The sequence below is a fragment of the Benincasa hispida genome, chromosome 9 (genome assembly GCF_009727055.1).
Source record: "Benincasa hispida cultivar B227 chromosome 9, ASM972705v1, whole genome shotgun sequence".
Taxonomy (NCBI): Eukaryota; Viridiplantae; Streptophyta; class Magnoliopsida; order Cucurbitales; family Cucurbitaceae; genus Benincasa; species Benincasa hispida.
In genome coordinates, this window is record NC_052357.1 from 59607587 (window position 1) to 59621482 (window position 13896).

The 13896-nt window shown below is 36.4% G+C and overlaps 2 protein-coding genes and 1 long non-coding RNA gene across 3 annotated transcripts; 1 reads left to right on the forward strand and 2 right to left on the reverse strand.

Moving 5' to 3' along the window:
• Positions 1-908: 908 nt before the first annotated feature.
• Positions 909-5551, reverse strand: LOC120087016 (HVA22-like protein i). Its single transcript, XM_039043860.1, has 7 exons — positions 5528-5551; positions 3145-3185; positions 2959-3057; positions 2818-2874; positions 2604-2667; positions 2287-2496; positions 909-1827 (listed from the first exon to the last, which is right to left on the reverse strand). The coding sequence occupies exons 2-7, from the start codon at positions 3174-3176 to the stop codon at positions 1306-1308; spliced, it is 984 nt and encodes a 327-aa protein (XP_038899788.1). The 5' UTR covers positions 3177-3185; positions 5528-5551; the 3' UTR covers positions 909-1305.
• Positions 5552-5917: 366 nt separating this feature from the next.
• Positions 5918-7841, forward strand: LOC120087018 (protein SPA, chloroplastic). Its single transcript, XM_039043861.1, has 5 exons — positions 5918-6472; positions 6597-6680; positions 6772-6823; positions 7249-7405; positions 7528-7841. The coding sequence occupies exons 1-5, from the start codon at positions 6314-6316 to the stop codon at positions 7547-7549; spliced, it is 474 nt and encodes a 157-aa protein (XP_038899789.1). The 5' UTR covers positions 5918-6313; the 3' UTR covers positions 7550-7841.
• A 1634-nt stretch (positions 7842-9475) lies between these two features.
• On the reverse strand, positions 9476-13334 carry LOC120087019. The gene is made up of 2 exons (XR_005484404.1): positions 13123-13334; positions 9476-13006 (listed from the first exon to the last, which is right to left on the reverse strand). It is a non-coding gene; the product is annotated as an uncharacterized LOC120087019 (long non-coding RNA).
• Positions 13335-13896: the final 562 nt, after the last annotated feature.

Sequence of the window (13896 nt, forward strand, 5' to 3'; positions counted from 1 at the left end):
TATCTACTATTTAAAACATTTTAAAAATCAAGCAAAAGTTTGAAAACTAAAAAGATAGTTTAAAGAGATTAGCTTTTGTTTATTATATTTAGTTCAAATTTCAAATATACTTTTAAGGAATAAAAAAAATAAGAACAAAATTATGAACAAACAAACCAAATTTTAAAAAATAAAAAATGAAAACCAAATAGATTATCAAACTAGATATTTAGTTAACTATTTTTATAATTTTTTTTATTCAACAATTTGCTAGGGTGAAAATTCGAACATTTTTATCACTTAGATTTTATTGTCTTAATTAGTTAAATTATGTTTAACTAATTGCAACAATTAATTGATCTTCGATGATTGATTAGCGGGGTAGGTGGCTGCAACGTCTATAATAATCTCACCTAGCATTCAAAACCATAATTTTCCAACTGAAAATGAATAGGTTAATAATAAAATCTCAGCAGCAACAAAGTCCAAAATTTTCGCTAACGTGACTATGGGATGTGATTAGGAAAGTTATATTAAATCCCAAAAAGTTTTCTCAAGTTTTCCCACTCGTTTCTTTCATAAGATAAGATATCCCACTCTGTAATGGACCATCCCTCAACAACTTAATAATTATTTGGTTAAGTTTCGCTTCTTTTTTTTTTAATTTAAAAATAGGGTGACATAACTATTCTCATATTTTGTTGTACGAGAACCATTTGATTGAGATTTTGTACGAGAACCATTTGATTGAGATTAACTTTATTTAACTAAATTACTTCATTAATTAATTGGTGGAGCCAATCGGTTTGATAGTTTATGCCTGAATTATATCCAACAACTTTTCAATTACTTTCAACAAACCTTTTTATCCATCTATCAAGGAATAATTAAAAAACATCTAAAGGAAACTTAAAAAGGAGCCTTGTCAATTAGAATTCAATTAAATGGTTGAACAGAGAATTCTCAAGAATCTCACTTCTAAGAAAAGATTTGAACTAAACAAATCTTTTGTGCAAAAAAAAGCACTTTTGGACAGAGGCCTGAATTCAGGGCTATATCAACAATTTATCCAACCGATAGCCAAAGTAGGTGTTTTTTATGCCAACATTGTAATCATGCCATGGAATTTTGACAAGTACTGCAAGATATACCAAGTACTATCACTAGACCGACCATCGGTTACCGTCCAAAAAATAAAATCGAAATAGAAACAACAAATTTACATGAATGCCAGGATCAGCAATTCAGTACTGATCAATTGTTCCATCTCCTGTTGTTCTAAGGGGCTAAGAAGAAAACTGAGATTTAGAAACACTGTGCCGCTTTTCAATGGTTAGCACCTGAACGGGTCTTTCTCAATCTTGCACGAGTTACTTTTGTGGGTTCTTCCATGACGGTTTCTTTTGGGGGAGGATTTCTGTTATCGTTTACTACTGGTGGCATTGATTCGATTGACATTGGCTCGACTTCGGATGGTGAAGAGTGGCTGCTGCTGGCTGGTTCAGATGCTGCAGCAACTGCTTTTTGAGCATTAAGAACTTCGATTGAGGTTGATGGTTTCAAGCCTTTGGGAGTATTAGGAGCTTCCAATGAAGTTGATGGTTTCAAACCTTTTGGAGTATTAGGAACCTCGACTACGGTTGTTGGTTTTGACACTTTCTGAGTATTGGGAACTTCAAATGTGGATTTTAGTTTTGAAACTTGTGGTGCACCCACCTCTTCAGCTACATCTTTTTGTTGTTGGCTTGAAGATGGAGATGATGGAGGTTCAATTCGCACTTGATTTGACGTGGTTGCTGAGCGTTTCGGTGCAACATTGTCTGGTGGAACCCTTGCCCCTTGCTGTCGCTGCAGGTTTAGAAAAATAAGTCGGAGATAGGTGCCATGAATGTCACGATACGTATGCTAAAAATTCAGCCATATGCACTGAATAAACAAATATGTTTTATGCATGTAATGAAAGCGATTCTTTACATTGCATTCCCATTTCTCCACTTCCACTAGATTCCAAAGAAAAAGAAAAATATCAAGTCAAAGCAGGCATGTATTGCTGAAAAATCATTCAACACATTTCAGAATCTGAGAATAAGATGATAAAATCAATACATGCTCGCAAATCCCTGGGGTCTAGGTGAAACTTCCAATGCCTACCGTCAAATAGAATAGGTTAAACTAACACACAACACCATTGCAGTAGCAGTACAACTTTTTCCATGCCACTTGATGTAATACCATTTCAGAACCAAAAGATGAAGAATTTTAAGACAATCCTGACTCGACTAAACTTATCTACAAGACTACAAATACCTGAGACTGCCGAGGCCTTGCTGTTGATTGTGCAGCAACATACTGCAAGATCTCATATATCCTTGTCTGACCATAGCTTGCAGCTCTCTGCCAGTAGATAACAGCAATATCTCCAGCTCTCGTCCTTAGTTCCAACAAATTTCGGTCAATATCTGTCTCATGCTTTGCTACATATGGTCTAAAGAAGGAATCATACACATAAGTTGTTCCCTGAAAAATGAAAAGTTATCAGCGAGAAGATAAGTGGTTATAAAAAGACGGTAGTCCAGGGATGGGAAGAAAGAGAAAAGGCTAAGCTCCAGATTCTGATTCCTTACCTTTGTTTTAGGGTACCAGAGATATATAAAGAATGCCAGTTTAGCTTCACTATACATTGGAACCCTGCACAAATGAACCCCCCAAAAAAAAGAAAATTAATATTAACACTTTACAATTCACAATTCACAAGGGCAGCTAAACAACGGAGTTCTAGACCAAACATTTTAAACAAAAAAGGGGCATCCTAACAATATCATCTACATCAACCCCTACCATGAAATGAATGCATCCCCAATCCTCTCACAAACTGTCAAAACAGCCACTAATATCCTGAAACCAAAAGGAAAACCAATAAATCTTGATACTCAAGATTATATTAAAGACAATCAAAGCAAAAGCAATTTGATTGCGTACCAGTATTGGCACCAAAAGCGAAGTTGCTCAATCTCTGGCTTATTCATCTCAACAGTTTTGTAGCACTCATAAGCAGGATAAGCATAGCCAAAAATCATCCTGTCAACAGATTGAAAAAATATATATGAATATGCAAGGATAGTTTGTATTCTATAGTTATGCAAGCAAATAATCAAGTGGACTTACACGAGTCCTCTGGTAAGAAAGGAGCCAATCATCTTGAATACCTAACAAAATTTAGACATCAGTTACGGGTAAATTAGAAGCATCATAGATAGATTTCAATGAAGCTAATAATGAGAAAAATGTCTGTTCATATAATAAGTAGGAGATCACAATGAGTAATAAGGAATAAAAAAATTGAAGAGATAAATATAAATAATTGCTGTTTGTCGCACAAGGAACGGTTGATGTATGTTCCTCCGCTTCTATAGAAACTAAAAAATCAAGTAACTAAACCGAATTGCAAGACAGCACAAAGCGAAAAAGCATAGACAGCACCACAACTTTCCTCGATAAAAAATTCATAGCAACACTAGACACATTACCGCACATCCTTCACACACAATTTTTAACCACGTTTCTCGTATCACATAAACAGGCTAAAAATGTGAATAAGCAATCAAGACAAACTAAAAAGCTTAAAATGAGAAGATAAATCCGGCCGATACAATGCGTAAAAAATGCTGTATGCCTTCGCAATTAGCAGGCCATTGCAAACCAAATGCAGCGTTTCTAACATCCGCACAATGAAATCGCAACTTAATTTCATCAATGGCGATCGAACAAGAAACTCTAGGAAAACAGTGCTCGAAACTTCAAATTTAGGGAATAACAAAGCGTCATGAGCATCTGCCAAACAACCACAACAGTATCCGAATTCCAAACAATAAAGTAAAATTCTCAGTATAAGACCAGTAAGACAAGGGGGAAAAAAACAAAACAAAACAAGAATAAGATAGCCAGGGAGACCTAATATACAAAACATCAGGCATCTCAACCGAGCAATCCGAAGACTAAAGCTGAATGCCAGAAATAACGAAAAACATAACAAGACCTTAGGTCGAAGAAATGAAATGCGAGAGAGATATAAGTTCCTAATAATTGTTACCTTGAGACAAAATCAAAGAATCAACCAATACAACGAAAATCAAAAGTCGGAAAAGTTCGCTCAGAAGCAGCCGAAAGAAGAGAATGGAAAACTGACAGTACGAGATCGACGGCGGAGAGAAAAATCGGCGATCGGCGCCGCCAAAATGCCTCAGCGGACCGTTGGAGGAGCAAAGGAAGAGATAAAGATGGAGAGACGAAAGGGAGACGAGAGAGAGCGTGCAGTCAAATGAAAGCGTTTGAAGTCCTTAAGCCAATTTGTGGATTTGGCTTGGTGAACTGCATTTCGCTAATGAACCCCGTTTTTGAGTTCCATAAAAGTCGTATTAAAATAGACGGATGCCTTGGAATCTGTGAACACAAGGACAATAATGGTATAAATTTCATCCCTTAATCACCGTCCAATTCGAATCAAACGGCTCTCTTGTTTCTGCTTCTCTAGTATCACGGAACCGGAGCGTATGTTCCTTTTTCTATTTATTTATATATTTATTTTTCTCTCTACTTTATTACGTGGAAAACGATTTGAATGACAACCATCCTCTCACCCGCAGGTGATGTAGCGGCGTCAACCACAATAGAAATTTTACCGTTTATCCGCCGTTTTCATAATTTAATTAATAAACCCTTAAAAGAAATCTTAAGTTTTATTTTCAATGTCATTACTGGGATTTTATTACTGAAATTGGTAAATAATACTGAAATAGAACACAGTTTTCACCGACATTTTGAATGTGACCGACAAGCCTCACTGTAGGGTGAACGAATCAGTGCTTCTGAGCAAAATGAAGAATCAGTTTAGCGAATTATTGAGTATTAAAAAAGTATATGCAGACATGATATGGATAACATAACGCGATGGAGAGACAGAATGTTTTTATAATATCACTCAACGTCCCCAGAGAAGATCGATATTAATAAAGGAATCCGAATAATTAACATTTCTGAGTTCCGACCCCTCTTATTTTAAATAATTAACATTTAGGGACCCAGGAAAAGACAATATTTTTTCAACTTTTCCGTTGCTCCCAACCCCAGGAGGTATAGGAAAATTGCATGCCCCATGACTTGAAACAAAAAAAAGAATCTAACCATCTTCACAAGATCCGATGCTTAGAAGAGGGCACGTGACAAGGAGGCTTTTATGGGCCCATATTTTCTACTTATACGTAGGATTTTGTAGGGCCTGAGTCTCTGAAAATTGGGCCATATTACATGACCTCAGCCTTTGCTCTCTTTTCCAATTAGTCTATACAATTGAATAAAATTCAGAATGTCAGGAAATTTTAAGAGACATTTGTATACTTTATTCTCCTACTGTCACATATAATGCTCTATTAATGAGCCAGGCAGGATCAAATAATTGGACTTTGACGTGAATTATTAGAGGAGTAATTTCTGGGCCCAATGAATTTAAAGGAAGCAACTCTCAAAACTTAAACTTGCATTCAAAGCTTACATTTAGGAAACATACTATATAGTTGGAGGGTTGCTTTGCTTCTGAATTTCTGTCCCGGTCGGCTGGCTGGACGTCGGTTCTGTAGTAAAGAAAAGAGCTAGAAAAGAAATGGCATTTACCTTTAGAATTGTGTGTTTGTGTAATCCATAAGAAAGTTAAAGAGTAAGAAATAAAGGGGTAATGAAGAGAAGAGGTGGTGCAATTGGAAAAGGAAAAAGAGGGAGTGGGGACCTTACCTTGAGGATAGAATGTGTTAAAAGTGAGAGAGAGAGAGAGAGAGAGAGAGAGTGGTGGTGGGGAGGGCACCATATGACTTGGATTTCACGTTTGATGGAAGCTGCAGTGGGCAACAAGTTCTTCTCTTCTCACACATGTGCCTCTAATAATATCGTCTTTTGGTTGCTGCTTTGTCACTTTCATTTTCTCTAGTCAGGAGTCAGGACCCCTCATATTTTGGGCTTATAGAACTTGGGCCATCGGAAGCCTGCTGGGCTTTTGGGCTACATGGGCTGAGCAAGGACAGCCCAAAGTAGCAATGTTTGTTTTTTTTTTTTTTTTTGGTGATGTCAGGCAGTTGGATGAGTGGTGGGTCTGTAGTAGAGCTGAGGCAGCCAATAATAACGGATATCCAAATCCTGGAATGCGTGGTGAAGCTTTGTAGCTTTGAAACAAACCACAGCCTCAACCTCAAGTGTTTCTTTAGGAATTAGGACTGAGACTGACTTTCTTTTTCTCTCCGATTCGGAGTTTTCGGAAGCAAAGGATTCGAGTCCAAGGAATTCAGAAATGACAGTAGCACCTTCGGTTTCCCGCCTCCACTCTCCATTTCTGTATTGTCCTCTCAAGCCAACTTCATCTACCTCTCTATCTGTCACATTCTCTAGAAATCAACGATCACCAGCAACATATCCACGCATCAGAGCAATAGATCTTGATCAAAACACGGTTTCTTATTCATCTACTCTCATGATTTTTCATTCAAATAGTATTTGGCTAAGTTATTCTTTCCCCAATTTTTCCATGCTTGTAAAGGAAGTGAAATTGAAGAAAGAAGTAAATTTCGTTTCAGGTGGTGGCACTTTCAGTTGGGCTGGTGAGTGTTGCAGTTGGAATAGGCATTCCAGTCTTCTACGAAACCCAAATTGATAATGCTGTAAGAGTTATTCTCCTGTTCTTCAAGTTTGTGCCTAATAAACTGTGTTTTCATTCATTTCCAGCTCATAATCCATGTGTTTATGTTGTAGGCAAAGCGTGAAAATACTCAGCCCTGCTTTCCCTGCAGTGGTTCGGGAGCACGTAAGTTAATTTCACTGTTTCAGAATTCACCTTTTTTTTCATGAAATGATTTCAGGAAGAAGGTCTCCATCATTCTAAATTGTAACCTTACAAGTTTGCAACAGGATAAGATTGTATGACTTAAATTTGTGTAGTCACATTTGATACATATGTTTATTCACATGAAATCTCGAGTTTGTTAACCTCACTCACAAACTATAATCCATTGCTTACTCTATAAAATTCTGGGCGCTTTTCAATTCCAAATTATGTAAATTTAACCCTTAAAATGCAGTAAATAAAATATGCAATGTGATTATCAAGAAAGGAGCTCTTCCTAGGACGAAATGCATATTCATATTTACTATTTAGAAACAAATGGATAGCAAGAGGGTTGTATCATGAACTTACAAAGCCTTGGTTGGAAATGAATAATTCGTCCACAGAGAGATGCAGATTTTGCATGGGAACTGGCAATGTGACTGTAGAACTTGGTGGAGATGAAAAAGAAGTCTCCCGGTGTATTAACTGTGATGGTGCTGGCACATTGACATGCACAACATGTCAGGGCTCTGGAATTCAACCTCGATACCTAGATCGCAGGTATGTTTTCTTTTATAAATCTTTTGTTTCATTTTATTTTCTCCTCTGGTACTCAGAACTTGCCTGAAAATCTAGCCATGAAGACCAAGAAGTTGACGATGTTTACATTTTCCTTTGAACAGAGAATTCAAAGATGATGATTGAAGCCCAGCAACATCACCAATTCCGATTTTGCATTCAATTTGATGCCTTGAAACTGGCTTGAAACTTGTTGGTTCCATTGAATCGAAGAGCTTGGTAACTTCCACCAAGCACTTCTTTTTGGTAACTTTTTTCGTGCATTCTTCTAATGTATATCTGTGGTTAATACAAACAACATCGTAAGAGGAGAGAAGAATTGACTGTACTATCCCAAGATTATGAATTCATCTCCATTGACTCAGTGAACTGGAGGATCAAACTCAATCTGATAATCACAAGCACTTCTTTTTGGTAACTTATTCCGTGCATTCTTCTAATGTATGTCTGTGGTTAATAATACAAACTACATTGTAAGAGGAGAGAAAAACTAACTGTACTAACCCAAGATTATGACTTCATCTCTATTCACTGTCAGTGAAATTGGGGATCAAACTCAATATGATAATCACTAGCTAGTAGTGGCAACAGGTGCAAGTGGGTCTCATCTTTTAGGCACAAGCAGAAGACAACTCAATTACCACATCATCTCTCGTTAAAAGTCTTGCAACCATATCAGCTTTTCTGAACTCGGAGAGTCACTAAAAAAATCCGTATAATTAATTGCGAACTCCGTGAATTCAGATCCAAGCCTAACCATGCAGAGGCAGATAAATCACAGGCAAGGATATACATTACCATAGTGAAGCTATCAAACGACCAGCAACATTTGTAATTAAGACATTTCGAGGAAATAAATTTGAAGGCACTGCATTATGGGCATCTAAAACAATGAATTTGGAAAAATAAAAATTTCCCTGGTAACTATGCTTCGCTGCTGCCACCAAAACATTTGCCATTCATTAGGCCCCATGATCATACAAAGAGAAATAATGCAAGCTGAAAACCGAAAGGCATACTTGATTCCATGCAAAAGCTAGTTCATTGGGGTAAGGTATAGAGGCAAATGGACCCGTATTTACACTTAAAATGTTGCAGCAAAAAAGCCATCCAGTTTAATATGAGGTGGTTTTACAGTTACGACACTTTTCTTCCAACCACCTCAAACGTATTGGGTTCCCTTTAGTGAAATGAATGTCTCCCTAAAATTTGGATCCTCAAAGAGATCCAAGGCAGCAAAATACAGCCGGTTGTTATCATTGCTTTCAATCTCATCCAGGGCACCTATGCAATTAGTTGTACTGAATCTGTCTTCAGTAGGCATTCTTTCAGCTGTTCTCTCTAAGGAAGCTTCTAACAAGTGTAACAGAGCTTATGTAATTATGAGATGGATTTCTTGTTCTATACTGCTTTGACCTATGGATGGATGTGCTTCTATTGTCGCTTCTTCTTTCTCTACCACGGTCTTCATCATTTTTCCATTTCTCTCTACCACGGCCTTCATCATTTTTCCGGAAGATAACAAATTACCATGCTTAGTTTTAGTTAATGGGTTTCAGGAGACATGGTTCAGCCCATCAGGACATGAATTTATGACTAATCTATTCATTCCAGCAGGTCTGTCCAGTTGTTTCGTAGAGGCTGGATTGTTCATACTTCCCACCGGCAGCTGATTCTGTGAATACTGTGCACAGCTGCTCATATATGGGACAGTCCTCAACTTTGATTATCTCAGACCGATGCTGGGTCTATGGAAAGAATCTATCAGAATATTAAGAGAGAACTAATAAAGCTTACGAAAGGAAAGCAATTTACTCCGAGTTCTTCCCCTGGATCAAACCCAACACTACATAAATGATGGATCATCAGTTGTGAAGCCGACAAGACATCCAAATGCTTCCTCAACTGATTGTTGTTGGAAGTTGAGATCAGTTTGTTCATTGAATTCATCGCGAATGTGATTTCCTGTTTTCTCATCAAACACTGTGTTTTGTTCATCTCTGTTGAATGTACCTGACAAACCAGAACTGCAAATATCTTGTCCAGAGATGCCGTCAACTTTGTCCTTGCACATTCTTGTTTAAGTTGCAGATTGGCATCACTACCCATCTACCATGAAAGACTCAGCTGCACTCTTAAAAATTAAAAGACAAGATAAAACATCATGAGTTATGGCGAGTTTAATCATCTCTCTGATAGGTAACATCAAATTACAAGACTGTGAAGTATAAAAGTCAGGCAACATGAATCCATATTGTTCTAAGAAATGAATAGTCCAAAGCCAATCGAAATCAGATTTTCTTGTTTATGAGAAGGCTGCGACTTTTATATCACTAGATATAGATATATCATAAACGTGAGAAATTAATATATTGAGGGTAGCAGCCACATCAGCCTCATGTTTCTGCAGCCATGCTACAGAAGAAGGCAGATATCAAAAACAAAAAAATATACATACATACATATATATATATATATATATAAAAAGAGGACAACGACAACAACAAGATGAAATGGCATGGGACAACCAACTTAGTTTTATAAATAATTTATGTAAAGTATATCACCAAAGTATAATATTAATTAACAGAATCAAAAGGTTACAATAATCGGAAGCAATGTACATAAGAATTCAATATGCCCCCATACTTTCTCCTGAAAAATAATTATCCTGGAATTAATTTCTTCTTACAAAATTTAATACAAAAAAAGGAGCAATCTTGTAGATGTTATCGTGCCAACTGCAACTGCAAGTAAGCCAAAACAGTATGAAGTACAAAACCAACATTTTAAACAAGATTTTCAAAATAATCTAGGATCCATTACCAAACATTCATTTTAACAATGTGGCAACTGATGTAAAACAGTGGACTTTAAACAGCACACCAGAAAAGATCCTGATCCACTAATGGTAATGTAAGACGGATCTGATAATTAACTTGTCATTTTTTGATTAATCAATAGGCTGAAGATAAAAGACCATCATCTGCCATACTTACCATCAACCAAGGAACTTGTCTTTCTAACACATACAAGACCAGATATTATACATGAGTGGCACATGCTGAAGACACCAAAATTAATCGAAATCCGAAGAAATTAATAGACTTCAGAGCTATCTTTGATCTAGTTCCTCAAAGCTCGTGACTGAAGAATATTTATCTAAATGAAAAACACCAAAAGGTAATGTAGATCATTGACAGACTAAAATGTCGAACAGATGGTTCTATCTTCATATTGTGCATAATGCAGACTATAACATTAATTCAGAGAAACGGGTGGTAATAGAAGTTCTATAAATGAAACAAGATTTAACGAGCCTTCTTTTTGGTATAAGGTGAAATTTTTAAGCGAATCTAACACATAATACACACAACTCAAGAAAGATGTAGTAACAAGATAATTGATAAGTGGAATAAATTAATATAAGACACTAAGAGCAAGGATAGAGAAAAACAGAGGTTGGTAACACAATTCGGTGTAATGTCACCTACTCTGGGGGTTGTATGCCCGATGAAAAGAAAATTCACTATATTTGAGTTGAGCGATTACAACGAAATACTTATCTGACAGACTCCCTCTTCAGCGCCTCATGTAAAGCCGACTTTTCAATTTTGATTAAGGCTCTCCCTAAGTTTGAGCTTCTCTCACTTTCACAAATAAGCTTCTCTCAAGCTTTGAATGAGATCCCCTTATTACAACACGCAAGCTTATTTCAAGCTTTGAATGATGATCCCTTCATTACAATATCAACAACTCACCCCGTGTTCTCACCTACTCCCTAAGTGGTTTTCTATACTCAACCAAACTAGTGTAAAATATGACTGACAATGCCCTCAAAAGTGAGATACACAAAGTTCATGAACAGTGCATAAGGATTAAGTTTGATAATCCCACAAAACCCTAACTACACACTCATTATTTTCAAAAGGGCTGACCCTAAAAATAAACAAGATCCCACAATATATATGGCTCGGCCTTGGAAAAATCTTCAAGGAAGGAAAAAATATTCTTTGTAAAAATAGGAAAGCAAGTCGGCAAAATTTGCACTACACGTATCAACAAATAAGGAAAAAATCTCCAGGCAAAATCTGCACGACATGGAACTTGTTGCTTGACATAGTACAAGATATGTTACAAAACATGTTGCTCAAGTTTTTCCCGTAACAAAATAAATCAATCATACTGCATAAGCAAAAGGGAAGAAAACCAAAAAGAATTGACCATAGAATTGCACATACTTTGCTGTAAGTTAAAAAAAAACAATAATGATGATAATAAAAAAGATGTCCAAAAAAGAGTTTAAAAAAAGAATTAAAATAATTATATTGGTAAAATCACCGTGGAGTAAATGTTTTCTCCAGCACCACTGAAACCTGCTGAGAATATAAATATAATAAACAATCAAACCAGCCTATACGGCTTAACCAGAAACAAACTTGCACTATGCAATGCGTAATATAGTGTCTTGCCTCTATTTTTAGCAGGCCTTTTGACATCAAATACCATGTTTTTAGCTTTATGCACAATAAAGACAACTTAGATTTATCAAAGGCAGTTAATCAGCAATATAATGCCCAAACTAGAAATTCAGGGGACAACAGTGTACTAAACACATCTGCCTGACAAGCATGAGAAAGTAGCATCCAAATTCCAAACAATAGAGTTAAATCTTCATATATTATTCGTCAAATACTAGCAAGACCAAGAAACAATAAGAACCAACACAGGAGAACTAATAATACGACAAGGGAAAAAAATGAAGACTAGAAATAAGCTCCTTGCCAGGAAATAAAGGAAAACAAGTTAGAAGAAGATAGCGTTCAAGCAAGAAATTGAAGACAAGATCAATGCCTATTCAATGTTATCTTGAATCGAATACAAAGAAACGCCAATGACAAGAAAATCAAAGTTAGTCAGAAAATGTTGCTCAGGGGTAGCCGATGGAAGTGAAAAATATTTAGGAGATGAGGAAGAGAGGAGAGTCTAGTGGGGGGTTTTGAAATTCTTTAGTCCAATTGTGATTTGTGCATTTGCTTGTGTTACAAGCAATTGAGAGAAGAAGATCTTGAATGAATCTATTCCCTCAGAGAGCTCAGTTTTGTAGAGCTTGTACAAGAGTTCAGTAAAATAATGTGATAACTAAAAGTAAGAGAAAATTACAAGAAAAGTAACTCTAATAGCTTGATTAAGTCCGTTTTGCCGCTATAAAACGTTTTCAGGTTCCAAGAAGCCGAATGATTATAGAAATGAAGCCCAAGCGCCAAGCGGCGCCATGGAACTAATGCTGACAAGGGCGAAAATGGCGTGGAATTAAGCTCTCAACAATCGTCCAATTCGTAACAAATGATTCTACTGTTCGGCGTTTTCAGAATTACAAAAGCTTCAATATGAGGGAAGAAAAAGAAATCCAAAACATTTGAATCCGTAATCGTCATGGAATAAAGCAAATCGGCCTCAGTCTGAACACAGTCCAGACAGAAGCACGGACACCATAACACGATGAAGATGAAAAATTAAAAGCATAATTCAAACTGATAGTTTGTCGCTTACATTCGTTGAGCAGCAAATGAAATCAACTCTCTTCGAATACATACGAAAACACAGAAGACAATGCAATCAATTGCAGATATAAATGAACCTCAGCATTGTATCACTGACTTGAATAACTAAACGCTGAAATTGGCGCGGGAACATACTGGAAAAGGGAAGCCGCGACGGCGATGCGGCGGGCAGGAAGTTCCTTTCCAAGTCTCCCGTCCTAGCAGAAATTTTAATTAAATCAAACACAAATCTTAATTTGTTCTTCGGGTTTTTTTTTTTTTTTTTTTTTGGCTGGTTATTTAGGTTCTGAACGAGTTCACAATAATAAGGGGCTTATCAAGTACCACAGTTTTAGAAGTGGCGTAGCGCGAATTAAAATTTACGGTACTTACAACTTTGTAAATAAATAGTTGTTGTAAATTTCTTATATTCATCGTAGTTTTGTATAGTTAGTTACACACAACCGTTACTCGTATAAGTCTCTATATAAAAGGCTTTAGTCTTGTATTTAAAGTAAATGGAGTTATTTTTTTCATTCCTAATAAGAATGACTCCCATTATTCAACACATAATAGGTATCAGAGCATTTTTTTTCGAATTTTTGTTGATTTTTTGGTACACATTCTTTATTCTCTTGGTATTTGTAATTTAGATCGTCTTCAATCTTCGATCGATCTTCATCATGACTACACAAGAGAATACTGTGCCTACATCTTCCGTTGCTTCAGTTCCAGTTTCTACAGATCTTAAAGTGTAAATGAATCTATATCTTTTACATCATTCAATCGTTCCAACTACTAATCTTGTTTTCTCGACCACTTGCTGGATCGAGCAATTATTCCTCTTGGAGTAAGGCGATGCTTCTAGCTTTGTCCAGAAATAACAAATTAGGGTTTGTTACTAAAACAATCAAGAAACCTACAATAGAA